General features: G+C 38.7%; 1 protein-coding gene across 1 annotated transcript in view; it reads right to left on the minus strand.

Annotated features, from left to right (window-relative positions):
- Positions 1-475: 475 nt before the first annotated feature.
- Positions 476-22,173, minus strand: part of LOC124580513 (molybdenum cofactor biosynthesis protein 1-like) — a 60,371-nt gene continuing 38,673 nt past the window's right edge. Inside the window, exon 7 of the mRNA XM_047131261.1 lies at positions 476-531. Within this exon, the coding sequence (XP_046987217.1) occupies positions 476-531 (56 nt within the window). The remainder of the gene's footprint in view (positions 532-22,173) is intronic.

Below are 22,173 nucleotides of genomic sequence, written 5' to 3' on the forward strand. Positions count from 1 at the left end.
TTAGGAAAAGAAGTGAATAGTCAAATTTTCTTATCCATTAGATGCAACACATGGTAAATTCTTGTAAGAAGGATAACTCTATTGATTATCTTTTCCTATAAACAGGACTATCCTTCCATAGTGTATTTTATTTGGAAACTAAATTAAATTTTAGTAAGAGGGTTATACGTGGCAACATAGAGACAGGGTTTCTGTTATTTACGTAAAAGCATACTAATATCATAATGGTAGTGTTATAAGGTCCTATTAATGTGTGGTCATGACATTTGTTAAATGTCTCACCACATTCCTATTGAAACTATTTACTCTTCTTGTAAATAACACCTATGACAATTTTATACAAATGTCCACTAAGACTTTGCTCGTCAACTTTCATTTAGGTAACAGCGATCTTTAGATGTATTTAAATCAGTACTGTTAAGAAATACTGACTAGCTTTATTTTCAAGAATCTCAAGTTTAAGTTATACACACTGTTATCCTCCAATAAGAATCATTGGCCGATTCTTCATCTTTGACAGGTTTAGCATGCCTGCAATGCAAAACATTATCTTTTGTATTAACAGATGAAATCCAACTTTTTAAATTTAATAAATGCTTATACAAACATAAAGTTTCTTCAAAAAATGTATTTCTGACAACTTCCTGTCACAGATAATTTTCACTGAATGTTGCAACCCAGTTATATTGCTGATGAGAAGCAAATGTTGATCTTTTCCCTCTCTTCCTTCACCATCTCCTGTTTTCAGAATGAGATTTTCACTCTGCAGCGGAAACGAGGTACTGGCAGAAGTAAAGCTGTGAGTACCGGATGTGAGTCGTGCTTTGGTAGAGCACTTGCCTGCGAAAGGCAAAGGTCCCGAGTTCGAGTCTCGGTCGGGCAAACAGTTTTAATCTGCCAGGAAATTTCATCTCCAGTTTTGTTCACCTTGACATATTTCTACCAAAAAGACTACCCCAATGGATCCACTGCTTATATTTAACACACAGTAAATTCAGTTCAAATATTTCCTTAACAGAGGATGTGCATTGACGAGCTTGAATTAATCAGAAAAATATAAACAGATACTAACCATTCCACAGCTCTTACAAAATACTTGCATTAAGTAATCATCAAAGCTACTTTTTGTACAGCAAGAGGACTAACAGTCAAAATGGTGCTACATGCTACAGGCAGTGCAATACAATTTATTTTACTCATTGCTACAGCAATAAATGTACTTATAAAAATATTCAGACTTAGACTATAATCAAATACAGAGAGAGAAAATATTCTAACTAAAGAGATATAGCAGCCATAGGCAGAAACAAATAAAAAAACTGATACTAATCTTAGCTTTGAGGACCAAAAGTTTCTTCATCTGGAAAACACAAAAAGAGAAATGAGACTGTTCAAGAATTAAGGATGAAAATTCAGGATCTTGAGTCAAGGAAGATGGACATGATGAAATTCAGTTGCGAAAGAGCAGCAGATGATGTAATTTTAAATGCTGAGAAATAAGATCTCTTCAAGAGGAGCCACCAAAAGGTCAAATAAGTGAAAAACAAGCTGAAAATACCGGTAAATGGGCTAAAATGGCGGCAAATAGATAAACGAAACAGAAAGATAGTGCTGAAGAACAGGCAACCAAACAACCACAACAACAACAACAATAATAATAACAGCACATTGTAGCAATATATAATAGCAGTCCCACAACATCTGGAGGAAGATTTTCCACTAACAGAACAATAAATTCATGAAGCCATCAAATCATTCCAACACTTCAAAGCAACAAATGAAGACTCCACTACAGAAAAATTATTGAAATAGTCAGAACACACAAATGATCTACAACTGCTGTTTGAGAACATTTGGAAAGCTGAAGAGATTATGGAAAGCATTAATCCACAGCTATGAAAAAAAGGGGAAACACAAAATGTCAACAATTGCAGAGATGCCTCACTTCTGCCAGTGGTATACAAAATATTATCAAAAATTCTCTGGACAGAGTTGTAGAAACTTTAGACAAATAACTGGGAGAATCTCAAGGAGCTCTAGAAAGGGAATACCCTGCACAGAACAGATGTTTATTAGAAAATCGATAATTCTCCACATACTGTTAATCACCAAACCTATAATAGTATCATGTATAGGTTTCAAGAAAACATTTGATTTGGTAGGCAGAGAAATTATAGGTAAAATCATCAAAGAATTTTGTGTTAAAGCAAACATAATCCTCAAAACACTAGCAAATAGGATGGCAGAAGCTAAATTTATGGGAGAAGTATCTCAACCATTTGAAATAAAAACTGATGTTAGACAAGGGGACAGTTTATCACCTTTACTGCAACACTGCATTCTAGAAAAAATAGAAAGTATCTGGAATTTGGAGAAAAAAAAATCACAAAATTGAACCAATAATTTTAGGATGAAAAACAAATGGAATTAAGGTAAACTGCCTGGCTTCTGCAGATGATTCTGATATACTTTCAAAAAATCTGGCAGACAGTTATTGAAAGAAATCTTTTGGAAGAAATAGCAAAGGGAGCTGGTCCCAAAATTTCAGCCGAAAAAACAACATTGATGACAATTTCAAACAATGCATCAACACTCTTAGAAAAACAAAAATGTAAAATAGCATTAGGAAGTAAATTTAAATATATTGGACAAACTGTACAACAAAATGGACTAGAAGAATTAACAGTAGATGCAAGAGTCAGCAAACTGGAGAGAGCAAATCGTTTGACAAAGGATATTTACAACAAGAAATGTACAACTAAAAAAAACAAATTTAAACACTATCCCACAGTGGTATGACCAGGATGTTTACATGGATGAGGATGCCTAATGATGAACTATAAGCTGGACAGAACAGAGGTTCCACAAAGGAGCATTATTAGAAAATAATGGTTGCAATACAAGCTACAGATGGCTGGAAAATGAGAAGTAATGAGGAGATATACAAAAATTTTGAGAAAATATCAGAAGTAATGGCTAAAAGAAGATTAATCTTTTTTTAGAGACCTCTACTGAATGAGTAGTTCTGGAAGAAGGAATCAATGATAGCATGGATTACAGAAATAAGAAAGAAACAACATCAAACAATCAGAAATAATAGAAAGAAACCTTTTTACAGATAAAATACTGAATTTAAAAGGATCATCACCTCTCCAAGATCAAAATTAATTTCATCCCTCTCAATAAGACCGTGAAAACTGGAAATAAAATTCATTAATATGATATTGCGAAGCTCAAAATCAATCAAAACATATTGGAACAATGCCACCAGTAACTGACAGTTGAATCCCATAAATGGGCAGACATTGACTCCATGATCCAACAAGCAGCTAATACTAAAATCCTGACAGCTAAAAAGAGGAATCATACATGGTGGAATGAGGTTTGTGGTGAGGTGGTGGGCCAAACAGCAAGTGCATGGAAAAAGTGGAACTCTACCAGGAGACCTGATGATTTTGATGTATTCCATGAAGTTCGAAAATATGCAGCCAGAACTCTACGAAGGGCTAAGCAGTTGCATGAGAAACAGCAGTTATAACAGATCGATCAGCGTTTCCAGATAAACAATGTCAGAGACTTCTATCAGACGTTCAAATCGAATTTGAAAGGATACCAAGCCCCTAGTTTTTGTTTTAGAGACGAAAATGGAAAGCTCAGTGTTGTGTACATAGTTCCGCGTATTCAGCGCGTACACAAATTTCCCACTAGAGTGAGCCCCGCTAAGCACAACAGCGCAGGCGCAGCACTCATCCATCTCCGCACTACGAGATGGCGCTGCCACAGAGACGGACCAAATTCTGCTTCCGCCGATTCACGTATTAATATGTAACACAGCCAATGAGATTGCTGCTAAGATAGAACACTTTCTCCTCGCGCATCACACTCGCGCAGTGATACATGAACGTGCGAAGTATTATAACGAGTGTAAAGACCTTCGACCAGTCAGTCTGCATTTGTCTGCACCAGTCTGCATTAGTCTGTACCAGTCTGCATAGTCTGTACCAGTCTGTACGAGTTCTACAATTGTCTGTACCAGTCCATAGTCAAGATTCAGTTTGCGCCTAATAAGATTACCATATTCCTGTACATTGCCATGAAGATAAATGTATAGACACTTTCATCAAGTACCCGAGATATATGTGAGAATAAGATTAATGTATCAATACCAAAGGAACTTCAGATTGTCAATTGTAAATAGCATCCAGAATCAAGTTAAGTAATTTTTATATTTGTTATTATTTTAATAAATGTATGTGAAAACTAATCAAGTTCTGTTTAAAGTTGGTCACCGTCAATCTGCTACTCTCAGCGTGCAAGTGGCATTTCTATCGTCTGACCTAATGGCAGAAGATAAATACGCCATGATAAGACCACGAGACATATTGCTGACACTCGCTTACTTTGTTAGAGCAACAAGTCAAATAATCTGATGGTGTGTGCACTGAAGGTCTTACAGTACGCACACCACACTCGGCCTGACCAACAAAAAAACTGCAAGATAATGTCTCGTTACTTTGAAAACCTACTTAATTGTGATGAACCGAAAGAAAGATTCGCTGTATGTGCCCCAATCCACAAACTACCCCTCATCTCCATCTAGTAAAGAGGAGACCAAAGAGATCATCAACAACTTTAAGAATAATAAGGCAGCTGAAGAGGATTCAATAGTGGTGGAACTACTGAAGCTGGCAAATAATGAAACTCTAGATATACTAGTCCAACTTTTTGAGGAGATCTGGAGAGGTAGGATGATACCAACTGAATGGCAGTCAGCTTTAATCCATCGTCTACACAAAAAAGGTGATAAATAGAATGTCAATAACTATAGGGGTACCTCATTAGTATCTGTTCCATATAAGATTCTCTCGAAAGTGATACAGAATAGAATAGAAGATCATTGTAACCAACTGATTGGGGACTATCAAGCTGGTTTCCAAAAGGGTGATTCTTGCGCAGAACAGATCTTTAACCTGAAGAACATCATGAGGTACAAAAAAAAATTGGAAGAAATAACTATGTGGTCATGTTTGTTGATTTTCAGAAAGTATATGACTCCATCGACTGACATGCATTAATGAATATTTTGGAAAAGTTTGGGGTGGATAATACATCAAGAAAGCTGATCAAACAAACTCTTGCTAACACAGTGTCGAAAATTAAACTTATGGGTGAGGTATCTGAACCCTTTACAATCAGAACGGACATAAGACGAGGAGATGGACTATCCCTCTCCTTTTCAATTGTGTCTTGGAAAAGGTCATTCGAGAGTGGAGAAAGTTATTAGCCCAAGAAGAAACAAATGAAGAGTGGTTCAGACTTGGTCCTAAGAACAAAGGGGTGTGCATTGACTGCTTAGATTTTGCGGCTGACCTGGCCATTTTTGCTAACAACATAGAGTCAGCAATCAACAAGATAAATAGGCTGTCAGAAATTGATGAAAAAAGTTAGACTCCAGATCTCTATTCAAAAGACAAAATATATGACGAACATCTGTGACGGACCTGAATGGAAGATAACCAACCTGGGAAAAAATCGGATGAGTTAAGAATTTCAGGTATCTCGGTGAAGTCATCCACCAGGAGAATGGATTAAAAGAAGAAGCAATTGTCGGGATGAGGAAGTTAGACCAAGCATACCAACTGACAAAGAATACTTATAACAAAAAGTCTATGAGTATATGGGCCAAGTTCCAACATTATAATACAGTTGTACAACCTGAGGGCTTATAAGCATCCAAAACTTTGACCACGAATAGACAAGGTCAAGCTGAGTGGCTGGAAAAGCGTGAGTGTAGGATATTAAGGAAAATCCTAAGGTAATAGATGGGTCGATGGACAATGACGAATGAGAGCAAATGAGGACACGTGCAGTGAGACAGAACCTATCACAGCATCCATTACAAAGAAATGATTGTTATTTTATGGTCATCTCATGAAAATGGACGGTGATTGACTAACAAAAAGAATACGGAGTTTCATCCTATCTAAGAAAACGAGGCCGAGATGGTTCAAAGAATGTGAAAAAGATCTTAAGCAGATTGGTATCTCAGAGAGAAATTCCTGAAAGGAACAAATTTTGAAGATTGGTGACCAACTACCAAGGTTTTAACATGGCATCAACATCCGAAAGACAGTGAGGACCATTATCTGAAGAGCATAAAAAGGCACTTCTTGGAGGGGCTCAGAAGATACTGGCAGGAAGTCAAAGCTGGAGCAAGAACAAGACCTGGACACTAGAGTGAAGTCGGTTGTTACCACGCAGTCCGTAGAGACTCACCTCAATAAAAAAAATAAGTAAATAAAAATAAAAGGCTTTCAATGCAGAAGAAATAGGGGATTGAGAACAACACGAATAGAATAAAGGGGGAAAAACATGAGGAGGAGATGGACGAGTACTGGAAAAACAGGAGACGACAAGGGAAGAAGAAGAAGTGAAGTTATTACATGACGAGAGATGGTGATTGGATTTGATTTGATTCAGTTTTTGTTACATACACCGAAAAAATATGATGATTCTCGAGGGTGTGGAACATGTCAGAATGTATAACACAAAACATTTTAATATAATGAATACTTCCCTGATCATTTGTCACGAGATTGTCAAAATAGGTGAATACAATACAGTAAACTGGAAAAGCTAATATTTACAGAATTAATACGCTGTCAGAATGAAACATTGTTATGCACTATTAATAAATTTATCATACACAAAATACTTAATATTGACTGTTGCAACCAAGTGCTGTCAAAACTTAAATCTAACATATTTTTACTTAAGCTGGCCTTTCAGTCTCTGTTAGGATATTCATCTACAGAGTAGAAGGCATTGCCTATCAAAAAGTCATTCAAACTCTGTTTAAACTGTGCTTTATCTGAAACCAAGTTTTTAATGGGTGCTGGTAATTTATTGAAAATGTGTGTTCCTGAATATTGGACCCCCTTTTGGACCAACATAAGTGATTTTAGGTCTTTATGTAGATTGTTCTTATTCCTAGTATTGATAATATGTATTGAGCTATTTGTTGGAAATATAGATATGTAACTTGCAACAAATTTCATTAAGGAGTAAGTATACTGAGAAGCAATGGTCGGAATTCAAAGTTCCTCGAATAGGTTCTACACAATGTTCTTCAAAGACTGGTCCCAGATACTCCATTGCACCATTCACTGAACCTGATAACCCCGAGCCGTCAGTAACAAAAATTAAGTCTTGCTTAAGAGATTTACAACACTACATGCACTTGTTACCAAAGCCTCATTTACTTTTAGAGCTATCTGTTCTACTTCCTTTTTGGCCCCACTTCTCTCTGTCTTCACTATATCCCATACAGTTCTTATTTTGTTGATACAATTATCTTTTTCTCTTAATAAAGTTACTTCAATTTCTGGATTACTTGATTCAATATTTTGCAGTATTCTTTGTAATGCATTACAATGCTAATATCAGAAATGTTCCTAGATAGTAGATACAGTCTCCTTTTTCCCCACATGATATCTTTATTCCTTGTGTAATCCATGGTTTATCTTTTGACTTCTGTGTGATTTGAGTTACCTTTAGGGGAAAACAATTTTCAAAAGAGGAGGTAACTTTATTAATAAATGCTTTGTATTTTCCATTTGAGTCAGGTAAACATCTCTCCAGTTCATGTCTTTGAGCAATTTCCTGAATTCCTCAATTTCTGGCTTATTTATTATCCTCCTGTACTCAGATTTAATATTTTTTTTATCCTGACAAGTTTCAACATTTAACACAGGATGCTGCACGTTGTGATCAGATAGTCCATTTACTATTGGTTTTGTGATATGACTTTTTTCCCCTAGATTTGTTCATAAAGATATTATCAATAGCAGTCTCAGAGCATTTACATATCCTAGCTGCAAAGTTCACAATAGGAACTAAATTGAATGATAGTGTTAAAAACACCAGCAACCACTATTTCCTCTTCTTTTTTTTTTTTTTTTTTTTTTTTTTTTTTTTTTTTTTTTTTACACAAGCCATTCCTTTCGCTTTGTGAAATGAAGCACTGCCTAGTCCCAAAACACAGGACTACTATGACAAGGTGAAATGTTCTCAGAGTGCTACATGTATGATAGTAAATGTAATCAGCACTATAGTTGTTTTCTGAGTAGTTATGCTGTGTGTGTTTCATTCAATCAGATGAAATGGAATAAAATCATCTATTTATTTATTTGGGCTCTTTATCACCAAGATACATTCAATGTTGGTTGAGGTTTATCTTTTGAATTCACTCCAGTGTAGATTGTCAAAATTTTATCAGTTGTCAAAGTACTTGTAACACAGTTTTCGAATTTACTGCCATCCAGGAAAGTCTCGCACTCAAATTATTCTCAGAGACTGAGAGCTGGCTGAAACCCAGAGTAGAAAGCTCTGACATATTTAGTGATTAATGGAATATATATCGGAAAGGCAGGTTAGACACTGTAGGAGAGGGAGTGTCCATTGTCTCTATTGAGGTCAAAGCTGATTGTGACAGTGAAGTTATCTGGTTGCATATAACAAGTCTACGTGAAATCAAGTTAATTAATGAATGTTTTAATCAGCCACCCGGTTCTGCTATGACAGTTTTGGAGCCATTCACAGAAAGTCTACAGACAGTAGCACGTCAATACCTAGATCATGCAATACTAGTTGGAGGTTAATTTAGCCTACTGAGTATAGATGGTAGCCTATGGCTTCATTGCAGGGGGTGCAGTCAATCTTGTGAAGCACTTTTGAATGTGGTTTTCAAAAATTGTCTTGAGCACCTAGTTTGGCATGCCACATGCAATGGAAATATCTTAGACCTTGTAGTTACAAACAGGCCAGATATCATCAATGACTTCAGCATAGAATGAGGATTAATAATCATGATAACATCATAATAACTAAGGTTACAAAAATTAATAAATCAGTCAAGAAGGCTAGGAAAACGTTCATGCCAGAAAGAGCAGATAAGCAGATGTTAGCATCTCACTTAGACAGAACTGACATCACTTAGTTCCATTAAGATGGACGTAGAGAGATTATGGTCAAAGCTTAAACAGATCGTGAATTGCACTCTCAACAAGTCTGTACCTAGTAAACGAATTAAGGATGCAAAAGAGCCACTGTGGTTTAACAATGAAATTCGGAAAATACTGAGGAAGGAAAAGCTACTGCACTCTTGGTTCAAAAGAGAATGCCAAATGGCAACAAGGAAAGGTTACTACCACTGTCATACCTCAGCAAAAGATCTGGCTGAGAAGCAGGGGAAATTATTGTCCTATGTAAAATCACTAAGTGAGTCAAAGGTTTCCATCATGTCACTTGACCAGTCTGGTGTGGCAGTAGGAGATAAATGTTTTAAATTTTACATTTAAGAAATAATTCATGCAAGAGAATCATATAAACATACCGTCATTTGACAATAGCACAAAGACACCTAACAACAATCACCTGTAAACATGTGCCATGTCAGTGCTCTTGGAAGAGAGCTGTGGCAGTGACACGGCTCTGTTGTTGTTCCTGTGTAGTGATCTGCAAAGACGGGGGAGGGGGGGGGGGGGGGGGGGGGACGGGTAGAGATTCAAGCAGTGATGAAGTACTTCATAAAGATAGGTATGAAAGCGAAGGACATTCATGCCGATTTCCAGAATACACCAGGGGCTCTGCTCCTTTGTCTTCAACTGTTGCCAAGTGGATAAATGAATTTAAATTTGGTCAGGAGAGCTTAGATGATGATCATCCATGAATAGGTCAGCCAAGATGTGTCACTACTCTAGAAATCATTGCAAAAGTGCGCATAATGATCAAGGAGGATCACCAATTTAGAGTGCATGAAATTGCTCACGCTTGCCAGATGTCATCTGAAAGGTATTCACAAGATGGGTGCCGCGACTCTTGATGCTGGGTCAAAAACACATGAGAATGGACATATCACAACACTGTTTGGCCTGTTTTAGGAGAAACAAACAAGAACTTTTGTGCTGGTTTGTGACCACGAGGAAACTTTGGTTTACTACTATACCCCAGAGACAAAGCAACAATCAAAGCATTGGAAACATGCTGAATCTCCGTCGCCAAACTCCTTCAGCGGGGAAGGACATGGCGTCAGTGTTCTGGGATGCGCCACCAAATTCCTTCAGCGGGGAAGATCATGGCATCAGTGTTCTGGGATGAGAAGGGGATTCTGTTTGTACTTTATCTCCCCACTGGGCAAACAATTACTGGAGAATACTATGCTAACCTTCTGGACAAATTGCAACAAAAGATATGAGAAAAAGGCCAGGTTTAATAAGGAAGAAAGTCATCTAGCATCAAGCCAATGCACGCTCGCACGCATGTGCCATCGCCATGGTAAAATTACACAAACTAAGGTATGAATTGTTGCCACACGTGCCTCTTCCCTAAACTGAAAATTTTTCTTTGTGGATGAAGATTCACTTAAATTAAGAATTGACAGCCTGAGTTGACAACTATTTTGTAGGCCTGGAGGAAAATCATTGTCGAGATGGGATCAAGGTATTGGAACACTGTTGGACCAAGTGAATTAATCTACAAGCAGGGTACATTGAAAAACAAAAAAGTTTCAGTGACATAAGTACTTTTTTTCTATTCTGTTTCAAGAACTTTTCAAACCACCCTCGTAAGCATCCCTGACACCTGAAATAATTAAAAACAAATAAGTCACCAGTTGCAGATGGAATCTCAATTTGGTTTTACAAAGAGTGCTATATGGCACTGGACCCTTACTTAGCTTGTATTTATTGTGAATCTCTCACCCAGCAGAAAGACCTAAGCAACTGGGGAAAAAATACAGAGGCGTCTCCTGTATATACGAAGGGCGAAAGAACAGACCCGCGAAATTACAGACCAATACCCATAACATCAGTTTGCTGCAGAATTCTTGAACATATTCTGGGTTTGAATCTAATCAGTTTCATAGAGACCAATAAGTTTATGTCCACAAATCAGTACAAAGCATCACTCATGGGCAACTCAGCATGCCCTTTTGTCATACAATGTCTGTTCAAAAAATTCCAGAACTTTGTCCACAAAATTTTCTATGCTTATCTTTTAGTTACTATGGATTGTCTCCTTCAAAATACTCTACTCCAAAATTGATACACTGCTCCCAATATCATTTCCACTTCCAGGAGCAGTCTTGACACACATCTTGCTGGGTCGCATAAAGTGCCGTCTGCGAATTTTCTTCTATCTCATCTACCATTGCAAAACTTCATCCTTTTCACCTTTGGAAATAAAAAGAAGTCTGCAGGGGTCATACTATTCTCACAAGGAACATCTCAGTCTCATTTGTAAGATCCAAAAAGTTTTTTTGGTCTTGAATCATGAGCGTGGAATGAACTTGACGGCAACACAATGCATTCCAAGATGCTGTGTCATTTCATAACATGATCCAATTGAAATGTTACATTCTTCTACAATCTCTCGGACAGTGAATCTTCGACTGGCACACACAATTTCGTTGACGTTCCTGACACAAGCATCATCAGTGGACATCTAAGAGCGTCCTGAACAAGGATCATGTTTGACTTTTGTAAAGCCATTTTTAAAACGTGTGAATAATATGTAACACCGAGTATGGCTTAAGTACTCATCGCTATAGGCTCCCAGCATCATTTGGTGTGTCTCTGTAAAGGTTTTCTTGAGTTTCACACAAAATTTAATGCAGATGCATTGCTCCTCTAACTTTGCCATCACAAAATTCACAAACCCAGATTCCATATTTCTTGATTTCCGAGAAGCATTTGACATAATGACTCAATGCAGACTTTTAACAAAGGTACAAGCACATGGAATACATTCCCAGACATGTGAGTGGCTCAAAGACTTCTGAAGTAATAGAACCCACTACATTATCCCGACGGTGAGTGTCCATCAGTGACTGGGGTATCATTAGGATCGTTCCAGGGATGTGTGATAGGAGCGCTATTACTCATATTTTCTATGTGCATAACTGATTTGATGGACAAAGTGGACAGTAATCTGTGGTTGTTTGCTGATGATGTTGTGGTGTATGGAAGGTGTCATCGTTGAGTGATTTAGGAGGATAAAAGATGACCTGGACAAAGTTCCCAGTTGGTGTGATAAATGACAGCTAACCCTAAATGTAGAAAAATATAAGTTACTGCAGATGAGTTGGAAAAACAAATCCATAATGCCAGAATCCAGCATTAGTAGTGTCATGAATGAAGAAGTCACATTGTTTCAATATCTGGACGTAACATTGCAATGTGATATGAAATGTAACAAACGTGTGAGGGTCATGGTAGGGAAGGCGAATAATCATCTTTTGTTTGTTGGGTGGATTTTACTACAGTGTGGCTCAGCTGTGATGGACATCACATATAGGATGCTAGTGTGATCTCTTCTTGAGTACAGTTTGAGTGTCTGGTATCCGCAAGGGGTCGAATTAAAGCAGACATTGAGGTAATTCAGAGGCAGGATACTAGATTTGTTAACAGTAGGTTGAAACAACAACATACAAGTATTATGGAGATGTTTCTGGAACTCAAATGAGAATCCCTGGAGGGATTTTGAGGAACACTGTGCTGACTGCAGAACAATTCTGCTTGCACCAACATACATTATGCGTAAGGACCACAAAGATAAGAGACAACAAATTAGGACTCATAGAGAGGCATATAGACATTCACTTTTTCCTCACTCAATTGGCAGATGGAACGGGAAAGGAACTGACTACAGTTGAAATAAAATTACTTGATAGTTGGCACTTCAAACGCCAATAAGAGTAGTCAGCGTCACACTTGAACTGTCTGCTGTTGCCAAACTCCACCAAACTTGGCCAGTCACTTCCAATTCCTGGTTCAGCATTCTTTCTTGATGTATTTGTATCCCGAATTACGAGCCCGACACTTTTATTATGTATTTCATGACACGCGATACCTACACCAAAAACAACACACATTAACAATGCTAATGAAAGACACACATTTCATTCATAGCACTAACCAAACACTACTGAATAACTCAGCACAAGGTGTGATTCAGTATCATACATATAGTTATCATATTCACAGAGATCATCTTACATTAGATAAGCTTTTCACTACACTGCGTGAAACTGAAATTTTTAAGGTTGCAATTCATAGTTGCAACTGGGTCACTACATTCACATATATAAATACTTCATGCAGTGCTGTGGCATAGCACAATGGTTGGCAGATTAATCTAATATGTAGCATGTTGTAGGTTTGAATCTCATCAATGTAGCAAAATTTTTATTTTTAAATCTAACCAAAAGAGTGTGATTATTATTTTCATTCAATTAATTGGTTTAAATATATTTTTTTTTTTATTTTTAATAATTTGCTGCATCATTTTTCATCATTGTTTTGACTGTTCTATTTGGTCTTATTTTTCTTCCTGTCATTATTTCTTCATTTGGAATCTGCCTCAGTCATCTATAATCCACGACCAAGTGCCCACATGGACTGTTCACTGGTTTCTAACATGGCAGCATGTGCAGCTAGTGTAAGGATAGTTACAGGTAACAAATGACATGGAGAAATTTCAATTTGCTTTCAGCCCTGAAATTGAGTTTTTGTTGTCGTGAGTTTACCCTTAAGGGTTAGCTTTAATTGCCATGAACAAAGCGATCATGATATTAGTACTGCTGCAGACTGTTGACCACAATTTTCTCGGCTGGGTTAGGACACAAGTTTACAGTCAGAGATACAAAACGGGTCGTCTGCCCCAGTTCAGTCACTGGTCACTTTAAATCAATAGTCGACAGAGTATCCAACATTTCTGACATACCTTGCACCAGCCACTAGAAAAATTGCTCTGTGTTAAACATTTAACATAATTTGTGAAGTGAGCTGCTTGTTTGTTGTCACCTGTAACCAAACGGTAGCTGGTAGCCAATGTGGCAACATTGTTGCAGCAAGTGATTGATGTCAACTATCAAGTAATTTTATTCAGACTATTGTAGTGAGACAGGGTACCTTCTGCCATGCACCATATGGTGGCTAGTGGAGTATGTATGTAGATGTGGAATCACATCCCATCTGGAAAGTCAGCCCTTGATCTGCAGTTCTGGGTAACTTTCTCAAAATCTACCCTCTTTCCTAGACCTATCCTTCACCCCTCTTCCTTCCACTTCAACCCTTCTGCCTGAAGAATGAGCTACTGGCTCTGAAGCTCGCCTAATTATAATCTTCTTTTATGTGTGTGTTCTGCCGCCACTTAGCAAGTAGGTTGTTTATCTATCCAATTCAATTATCATGTAATCAAAAGCTGCATTTAACACACCAAGTCTCTTTTACCAATCACTTTGAATATGTCCTGCAGAATGTACTGTCTATCTTGTCCTTTTTTGAGATTACTGTTTTGTTGTACTTTTCTACAGGCATCATCTTACTTATTAAGAGTCAGTTCCTTCATGTTGTTGTTGTTGTTGTGGTCTTCAGTCCTGAGACTGGTTTGATGCAGCTCTCCATGCTACTCTATCCTGTGCAAGCTTCTTCATCTCCCAGTACCTACTGCAACCTACATCCTTCTGAATCTGCTTAGTGTATTCATCTCTTGGTCTCCCTCTACAATTTTTACCCTCCACGCTGCCCTCCAATGCTAAATTTGTGATCCCTTGATGCCTCAAAACATGTCCTACCAACCGATCTCTTCTTCTAGTCAAGTTGAAGAGCTGCATGTCCTCGGGAAAAATTATGGCTGTAGTTTCCTCTTGCTTTCAGCCGTTCGCAGTAACAGCACAGCAAGGTGTTTTGGTTAATGTTACATGGCCAGATCAGTCAATCATCCAGACTGTTGCCCCTGCAACTACTGAAAAGGCTGCTGCCCCTCTTCAGGAACCACATGTTTATCTGGCCTCTCAACAGAAACCCCTTCGTTGTGGTTGCACCTACGGTACAGCCATCTGTATCGCTGAGGCACGCAAGCCTCCCCACCAACGGTAAGGTCCATGGTTCATGGGGGGAGTTCCTTCATAGTCAACAGTTAAGGAATGGGTGGCTGAATTCATATGTGGCATATGTCTCTGTAAGATGACTCATGAACTACTTCCTAGAATTACAATCAAATATGAAAATGCTGAGAAAGAACACAGTGTGATATTGCAAGATCAGTAATTAAAAAGATGTGCAAAACAGTTGATGCCGTGGCCATACCAGAAAGTGAGTGGCATGTCTGTTGAAGCCTGACTACAACCTAATGTGAAAAACAATTTGGGACAATCTGACACACAACTGATTCTATGCACCAATCTGTTCCCGTGGATGAAATGAAACAGCAGTTGCACAAAAATAGCCAAGGTGACTTAATCGGAGAGAAAGAGTGGTCATTGTTTTCTAGGATGCAAAAGGGATTGTATTTTAGATTAGCTTGCAAGACTGAAACAATACCTCACAGATACTATGCAAGTATTCTGACTCAACCGGATGAAAAAATATGGAGCCAAGACCCAGGGGGAAAAAAAAGTTTATCATCAGTGAAATGCATATGGTCACAAAGGCACTTTCACAATAGGAAAACTGGGAGTTTCAAGTGTGAAGTCTTCAAATATCTATTCCATTCTCAAATTTTTTCACATTCTGACTTTAGCTTCCTCTTCTTTTCTTTTTGTATGAATGATTCACTTAAGACTACATGCGTCACAGTTCAAAACCGTTTTGTGAGTCAACAACTGGATATGTTTTCACTGCTCTGTCTCTTGTAACTCCGTTGGACATGGAGGTAGCAAATGAGGATGTAGGATGTCCATGACATACTGTTGTGCTGTCAGAGTGACCTGAAGTCATATCCGATGCTGCCCCAAACGCCCTCTCCCTATGTCGTTGTCATACTCACTGACAACTGTCATCGCGGGTCTTGTAGAATGTGACTCACTGCTGATCACATGACAGGTGCAGGTGTGAAAGGGTTACAATGTGCTCGGCGTACTTGCAGCAATTCTCCCATGGGCTCGTCAGACACGGTCAACCGGAAGCTTGCTGACAAGCAAGCCGCCCTTATGTACCCAAGCAGTCCAACATGGGGACACTACCACATCTGAATGTCTCACAAATCTGCATACTGCATAATTCAATCAGCCTGGCAAATGGAGACACACAATTAGGCCCCTTCAAATTTTGTTACGTGCTGATAGTGCTGACTCACAGAAGTACAGGGCATCTGTGTCCTTCACAGGGATCACTCAACATCTTACGCTCTTCACATCTCTTATAGCTCCTACCATTCATGGTAACAATCCGAGACACAAACAAAGCTAATGCAATCTGGTGACCTTTTTATCCATTTCAGAGAGTTGCGACTCTCATAATTTACCACTGGTATGCACACTCGTGAAACTACGTTGCTTCAGGGAGCTTCCCTTTTTTTTCTTCAAGCAGTTTAGTTCTTTGAATCCATTTTTCTTGTAGCTCAGAATAATTATTTTATTGTGTAGCAAACTTACAGGCTAGCATTCTGGCCTGAGCTGTCTGAGTTGGTGGTCATGTGTGTGTGTGCGGTGTGCTTGCTTGTGTGAATGAATGGTGTGTATTTCTATTTCTTTTTCTGATGAAGGTTGTGGCCAAAAGCTTATGTGTAAGTGTCTTAACTGTGCCTGTCTGCATTTTAACGTGCCATCTTTATGGTAATTAGCACTCTATCTTTTCCTACACTGCTGATATTCCAACCTGTAGTTTCCATTGTTTGAACTTACGGACTACTGTTTTATGTTGCAGTGCACTTCTACAAGTGTAATACACAAATGTTGCCTTAGGAAAGTGTCACAATAACATCCATGTCTACCGTTTGCTATTTTTTACGAAATAGCACGTCACACTCGAAATTTAACTTAGCCAATGAAAGAAGTTTGAAGATTTATTGTGTGTAAGAGACACAAGGGCCCACTGTGTGGGAAATGTGGGAAGTTCTGTGCAGAGACGGAGTTATCCACAGACACAGTAAGTCTTGGGAGCTATACGGGTGTTTAAACATCGCCACCTGCTGGGATGAGGGGCCACTTACTCTGAGGTGGCGCTGTGCCAGCAACGAGCTCGACCCATTGATTAGCACCACAGATGACAATGAGCAACCAGCTGCTTCTCTGTGCAGAGATATAAAATTTATCGATTTTGGACATCGGGTGACAATCTGTCACATGGAGAACAATGTTTACTCTGGCAATTTTTTACACTAATCTAGTGTTCTGCAACATATTAATGTGAAATGTTGTCTATGATGTTGAAGAGTTTAAGTTAAACTGATATCTGAGAATTTGTTGTTTTTGTGGCACTATCCGGAAAATGGCCTCTCTTGCAGCTCCAAGCATAAATGTATAGTGAAGAAGAATAATTAGCACAGCACACTGGAACCGAGTAGGGATCCGGTTTACTGCTCGGCCACTAAATTAGCATATTGTGAGTACACCAGAAGAGACGCTGTACACACTTGCATATACTACATACACAAGTACAAGCATCGATCAAGCTACTGTGAAACTGCACTCTGTGTGACTCATCACTACATCAGAATACTGTAAATGTGGTGATTCCAATTTCGTAAGGTCTCTTCCTGTTTGTTTTCATCAGTTGGATCTTATTTTTCAAGTATGTGGGAATCCAATGAGCTGCCTGTTTGGATACATTCTTTCTGTATGTCCCACAAGTTGGATTCTTTGGAGACACATTGTAACAAGAGTTTTTAGGAATTTGCCTGGAGATTTCACACTGGGTTCTGTGTGATGTATTCCAACTTTTATTCTTGGACCTAAGATTTTTACTACAATTTTACATTCTTCTAATTCAGTTTGCTGTTTTCATGTCTTGTGTTGGACAAAGAGTCTCTCTCATGCATAAAGAAATTCTAATTTGATCACTGTTGTGCAATGTTAGATTTTAGAGTTCCAGGAAAAATACTTTTAGTTAACTGAGAGACAGTTTGTATTTTCTGAAGTCTGGATTCTATGCCTTCTTTTCATTATGATGTTCAGTGGTCTTTTTCACCTAATTATTTAAACTCTGTATCACCGAATACTATGTTGTTGCCTATATAAGTTCACCCAGTGCCATTTTGGTATCGTCCATTAATTTTTTACCCAGGTGAAATTATTAGTCCAATTTTCCTAGATTGCTCCCTTAATATTTCAAATTGCTTTAGCACATCAGTGATGTTTTTGTCAATTAGTATTACATCATCGGTATAGGTTACACAATATAATTCTATCTTTAAGTTTACATTCTAGTCAGTGTAATAGTGCACCTGCTCTTCTCCATTATCTTACAATTTTCTTAGGGGCATAGTTGAATAGCAATGTGTTATGCCATCCCATTTTCATATACTTATGTCTGTCTTAAATTACACTGCTTGAAAAAAAGTGAGACACTCAGAAGGTGGGGAGAAAACAAATTGAAACATAGCTAATTTAGAGGGTATGCGATGTTATTTCAGTGATAACAAAACAGAGTCAAATTTACACAGAACTTATCAGTTTGAGCCCACTTATCAACACAGCAATGCACCCTGTCTGGCCTGGACAGTGCGGGAGGATGTCGTAAAGCTGCTGCATACCCTCCTGAGAAAGGTGATCCACAACTGTTGTAACTGGACATTGCAATCATGGATACAGGCAGTGGGATGGAGTTAACGTCCATGTTGGTCCCATAATGTTCTATCGGGGACAGATATGGGGATTTTGCTGGCCACAGGAGTATATCAACATCACGCAGACAACTTAAAGAGACACACACTACATGTGGACAAGCACTGGCCTGTTGAAAAATAGCACCACAATACTATTACACACTGCTGTACCATCAGAGTTCCCTCAGCCATTACAAGCCGTGACCTGAAGTCATACCCAATGGCTCCCCACACCATGGGACTGCTTTGTGACCCCCCCCCCCCCCCCAAAATGTGGAAGAATGGGACCTCTCCCCATCTCCCCGGGTCACTGTCGAACTTCTCCACGATAGTCATTTGGAGCAGTGCAGGACTGGGACTCATTAGTGAACATAATGTGACACCATTCATTAGCAGTCCGTACTTCTCGATCATGGCACCACTTCACATGCAGTCATTTGCTTGGGTGTTAATGGCAGCCTATGTGCAGGACGGCAATTCCATAGTCTGGCTGCTCCTAGCAGTATGACACAGCATGTTGCAAGGAGTCTATTACAGTGAACTCCTGTTTATCCTAAATGATCGGGACGGTGGCCGGTTCCGATAACAAAAATTTCAGATAAATCAAAGTCCCCCTGTTTTCACATGTGAACACTCCAAATTGCATCAATATTGCGAAATACGATCGTAAAACGTGCGTAGGGTATGTAAAACGTTACTGATATGGTTGCAAATAACCCTGCACTTTTTTACTGAAAAAATTGTGTTGACATGTTAAAAAGGCACCAAACTATGATTGAAAACTCAAAGTTTTTAAGTGCTGTATAACAAAGCTCGTTTATTTTGCATTCTTACAGAAAAAAATCTCCCTTATTTGGCAGCAGGAAATAACAGGAGTTTTAATTTTATTACCTACTCTTTTGAGTAAAAAATAAACTACTGAACAAAATTATGAAACAAATCTAGAGATTACTCAAAGGAACAAAAAGTCTGTCTAGAGGAACTTTCAAGAAAATTAAAAAAAAAATACTTTTTAAGTTATGGACATAGAAGTTCTAGGATGGTTCATTAGAGTTTATTTTTTGGTAACGAAGTCACAAACGTCTTTTTCTTTTGTTTTTTTGCTTGAGAAACTATTGCTGCAACAATACATCTCCAGCGTTGAAATCAAACTATTTCAAGATAAATCGTCTCCGCCTGTTGGCTGATGTACTCCAGGGCAGTTTGGATCACTTCATAACAGAATGTGTGAGGAATATTTTTCTCTGATTCATCATCAGAAACATAGTCTTCTGACACTTTATGATCGGTCACAATTTGGACGATTTCATCCTCAGTCACATGAAAAAATGCCATTTTCTATTCACTCTTCAATGTCTTCGAAGTGTGTGTCTTTACAACCAGCTTCTCCAGTAAATTCACCAAAATTATGTCAGCTTGAGTTTCGGTGTTGCCTCCTCCTTCCCACCACTTAGGTTGCCTTACGATCTAAGAGTATTTTTCCAAGACCTAACAAGAGGAACTGGAGGAATTAGATTCCAAGCTTCAGCAATCAATGAATGACACTTAAAACATCGATTTTTTTTAAGAGCTTCCACAAAATCATCTGCAGCATCAATCACACCTATTAATTATTCCAGCATCTTGCGTCTGTAATGTTTTTCCATCGCCTCAAGAATACCTTGGTCCATCGGTTGACATAGAGATGTGACATTTTGTGGGAGAAATACAACTTTGATATCCCCATCTTGCAGATCACCTGGGTGAGAAGGAGCATTGTCCACAAGAAGTAGCACTTTTCAAGGAAGTCCTTTTCCTTCCATGTAATTTACTACAGTTGGAACAAACTCTGCCTGGAACCACTCTCTGAAGATGGCACTGTTCATACATGCCTTAAGACTGACTCATGTACCTCAGTGGCAAACTGGTTGGTTGGTGTCTAAATGCTCTTGGTGTTTTGGATTTGCCAATTAAAGTAAGACACAGTTTATGATTGCCAGTGGCATTACTGCAAGCAAGGACAGTAAATCTTTCTTGGATTTTTTTGTATCCTGAAGCCATTTCTTCTTCTTTAGAGGCAAGGGTTTTCATTGGCAGCATTTTGTAATTCAACCCAGTTTCATCACATTTGTAAAGTTGATTGCCAGTATAACCTCCTTTGTCAATGATTGTGTGCAGTTTCTTCTTAAAATCAGTGTAGCAGCTTCATCCCCAGATAATGATTTGGAACTGATGGCAATTTCATGAATGCCATGCTGCTTCTTGAAACGATCCTGCTGGCCATTACTTCCGAGCAATTCTTGCTTCTTTCCTTCAATCAGCTCATCAGCTCATTTTGACAAAGTAGAGGACCTGAAACTGACACACCTTTGGCTCTTATTTATTCGTGCCACAAAAATAATGCCTCTTCTAACTGAGGATGTGCACCTTTTCTCATTGCTTTTCAAGATTTCACTGCGCTGCCCAATGCTTGGATGGAACAAAATTTTTAAATTCCTGATCAATTTGTCTTCCGATCAGTAATTGTACTCCTACTCTGCAGCAACTTTTGTGGGTGGCTCACCAGCATCAATTCTCTGCAAAGTGTGAAGCTCTTTTTCCAACAAGATCACATTCATTTTATGTTTCGTGCCTGTAGTCACGTTCAGTGTTCTTTCTACAGACACTCGACTGAGTCCTTTATGGTTTTTGGCCCCTTTTATCTCTGGACACTTTAAGGCACATAGTGGGAGCACGAAACCTCAAATCAGAAACACACAGATGCACAACTTGACAACACTCGAGATGCACTAGACAAACTTTTGACTTTTGAAACCAGGCTGTGGCAGCCATCAAATGAAAGCATTCGATACATCTATGCCATTTCCTCTGTTCTACCCAAGCCCACGTGGCAACACAACAGGGTGTTGTACATTCACTGTTACACACTCAGCTTTGATGTACCGACAACAAGTGGAAAGTGTTAGGCAGCGCACTCTAATTGTCGGTTTTGACAGGGCTACGTTGCGCTGCATAGAACAATACTGTATGTACTGTACTACCAAGGAGTTCCAATAGATGGCAGTGGCATGAAACCATGCAATACGAATAAGAAACACACTAGAGCTTCAACCAACACACGCACGAATTGACGATACTTGGACTTTTGACACACACCAGTGCACAGATTAGCAGCAGATTGCCAAAAAACACCAGCAAATGCTTGGCTCCAGGTGCACGCAAACTGAAACTTGTCAAGTGTCAATCTAGCTAGCCAAAAGTGTAGCTGCACGAGAGTTTACTGTACTTGTTCTCAGATGGCAGTCACAGATGTGAACAGGTTACAATGTACTCAGTACACTACACAGTGATGCTCCCTTGTAGTGGTCTCATGTAGTCAACTGGAACATTGATGACGAGTATGCCCTTACTTTCCAACATCAGGCCACTGTCAGATCCAAATACTCCAAAAATACAGATGTTGCAAGGTTTAACCAGGCGACCAAATGGACATCCACAATGAGGTTTCTTTCAAACTCTCATCAGATAATGCTGTCTCACACCAATATGCAGCACCTTCATATCCTCCAGAGTGATGATTCATCTGAC

This window comes from Schistocerca americana, unplaced genomic scaffold (genome assembly GCF_021461395.2).
Source record: "Schistocerca americana isolate TAMUIC-IGC-003095 unplaced genomic scaffold, iqSchAmer2.1 HiC_scaffold_33, whole genome shotgun sequence".
NCBI lineage: Eukaryota > Metazoa > Arthropoda > Insecta > Orthoptera > Acrididae > Schistocerca > Schistocerca americana.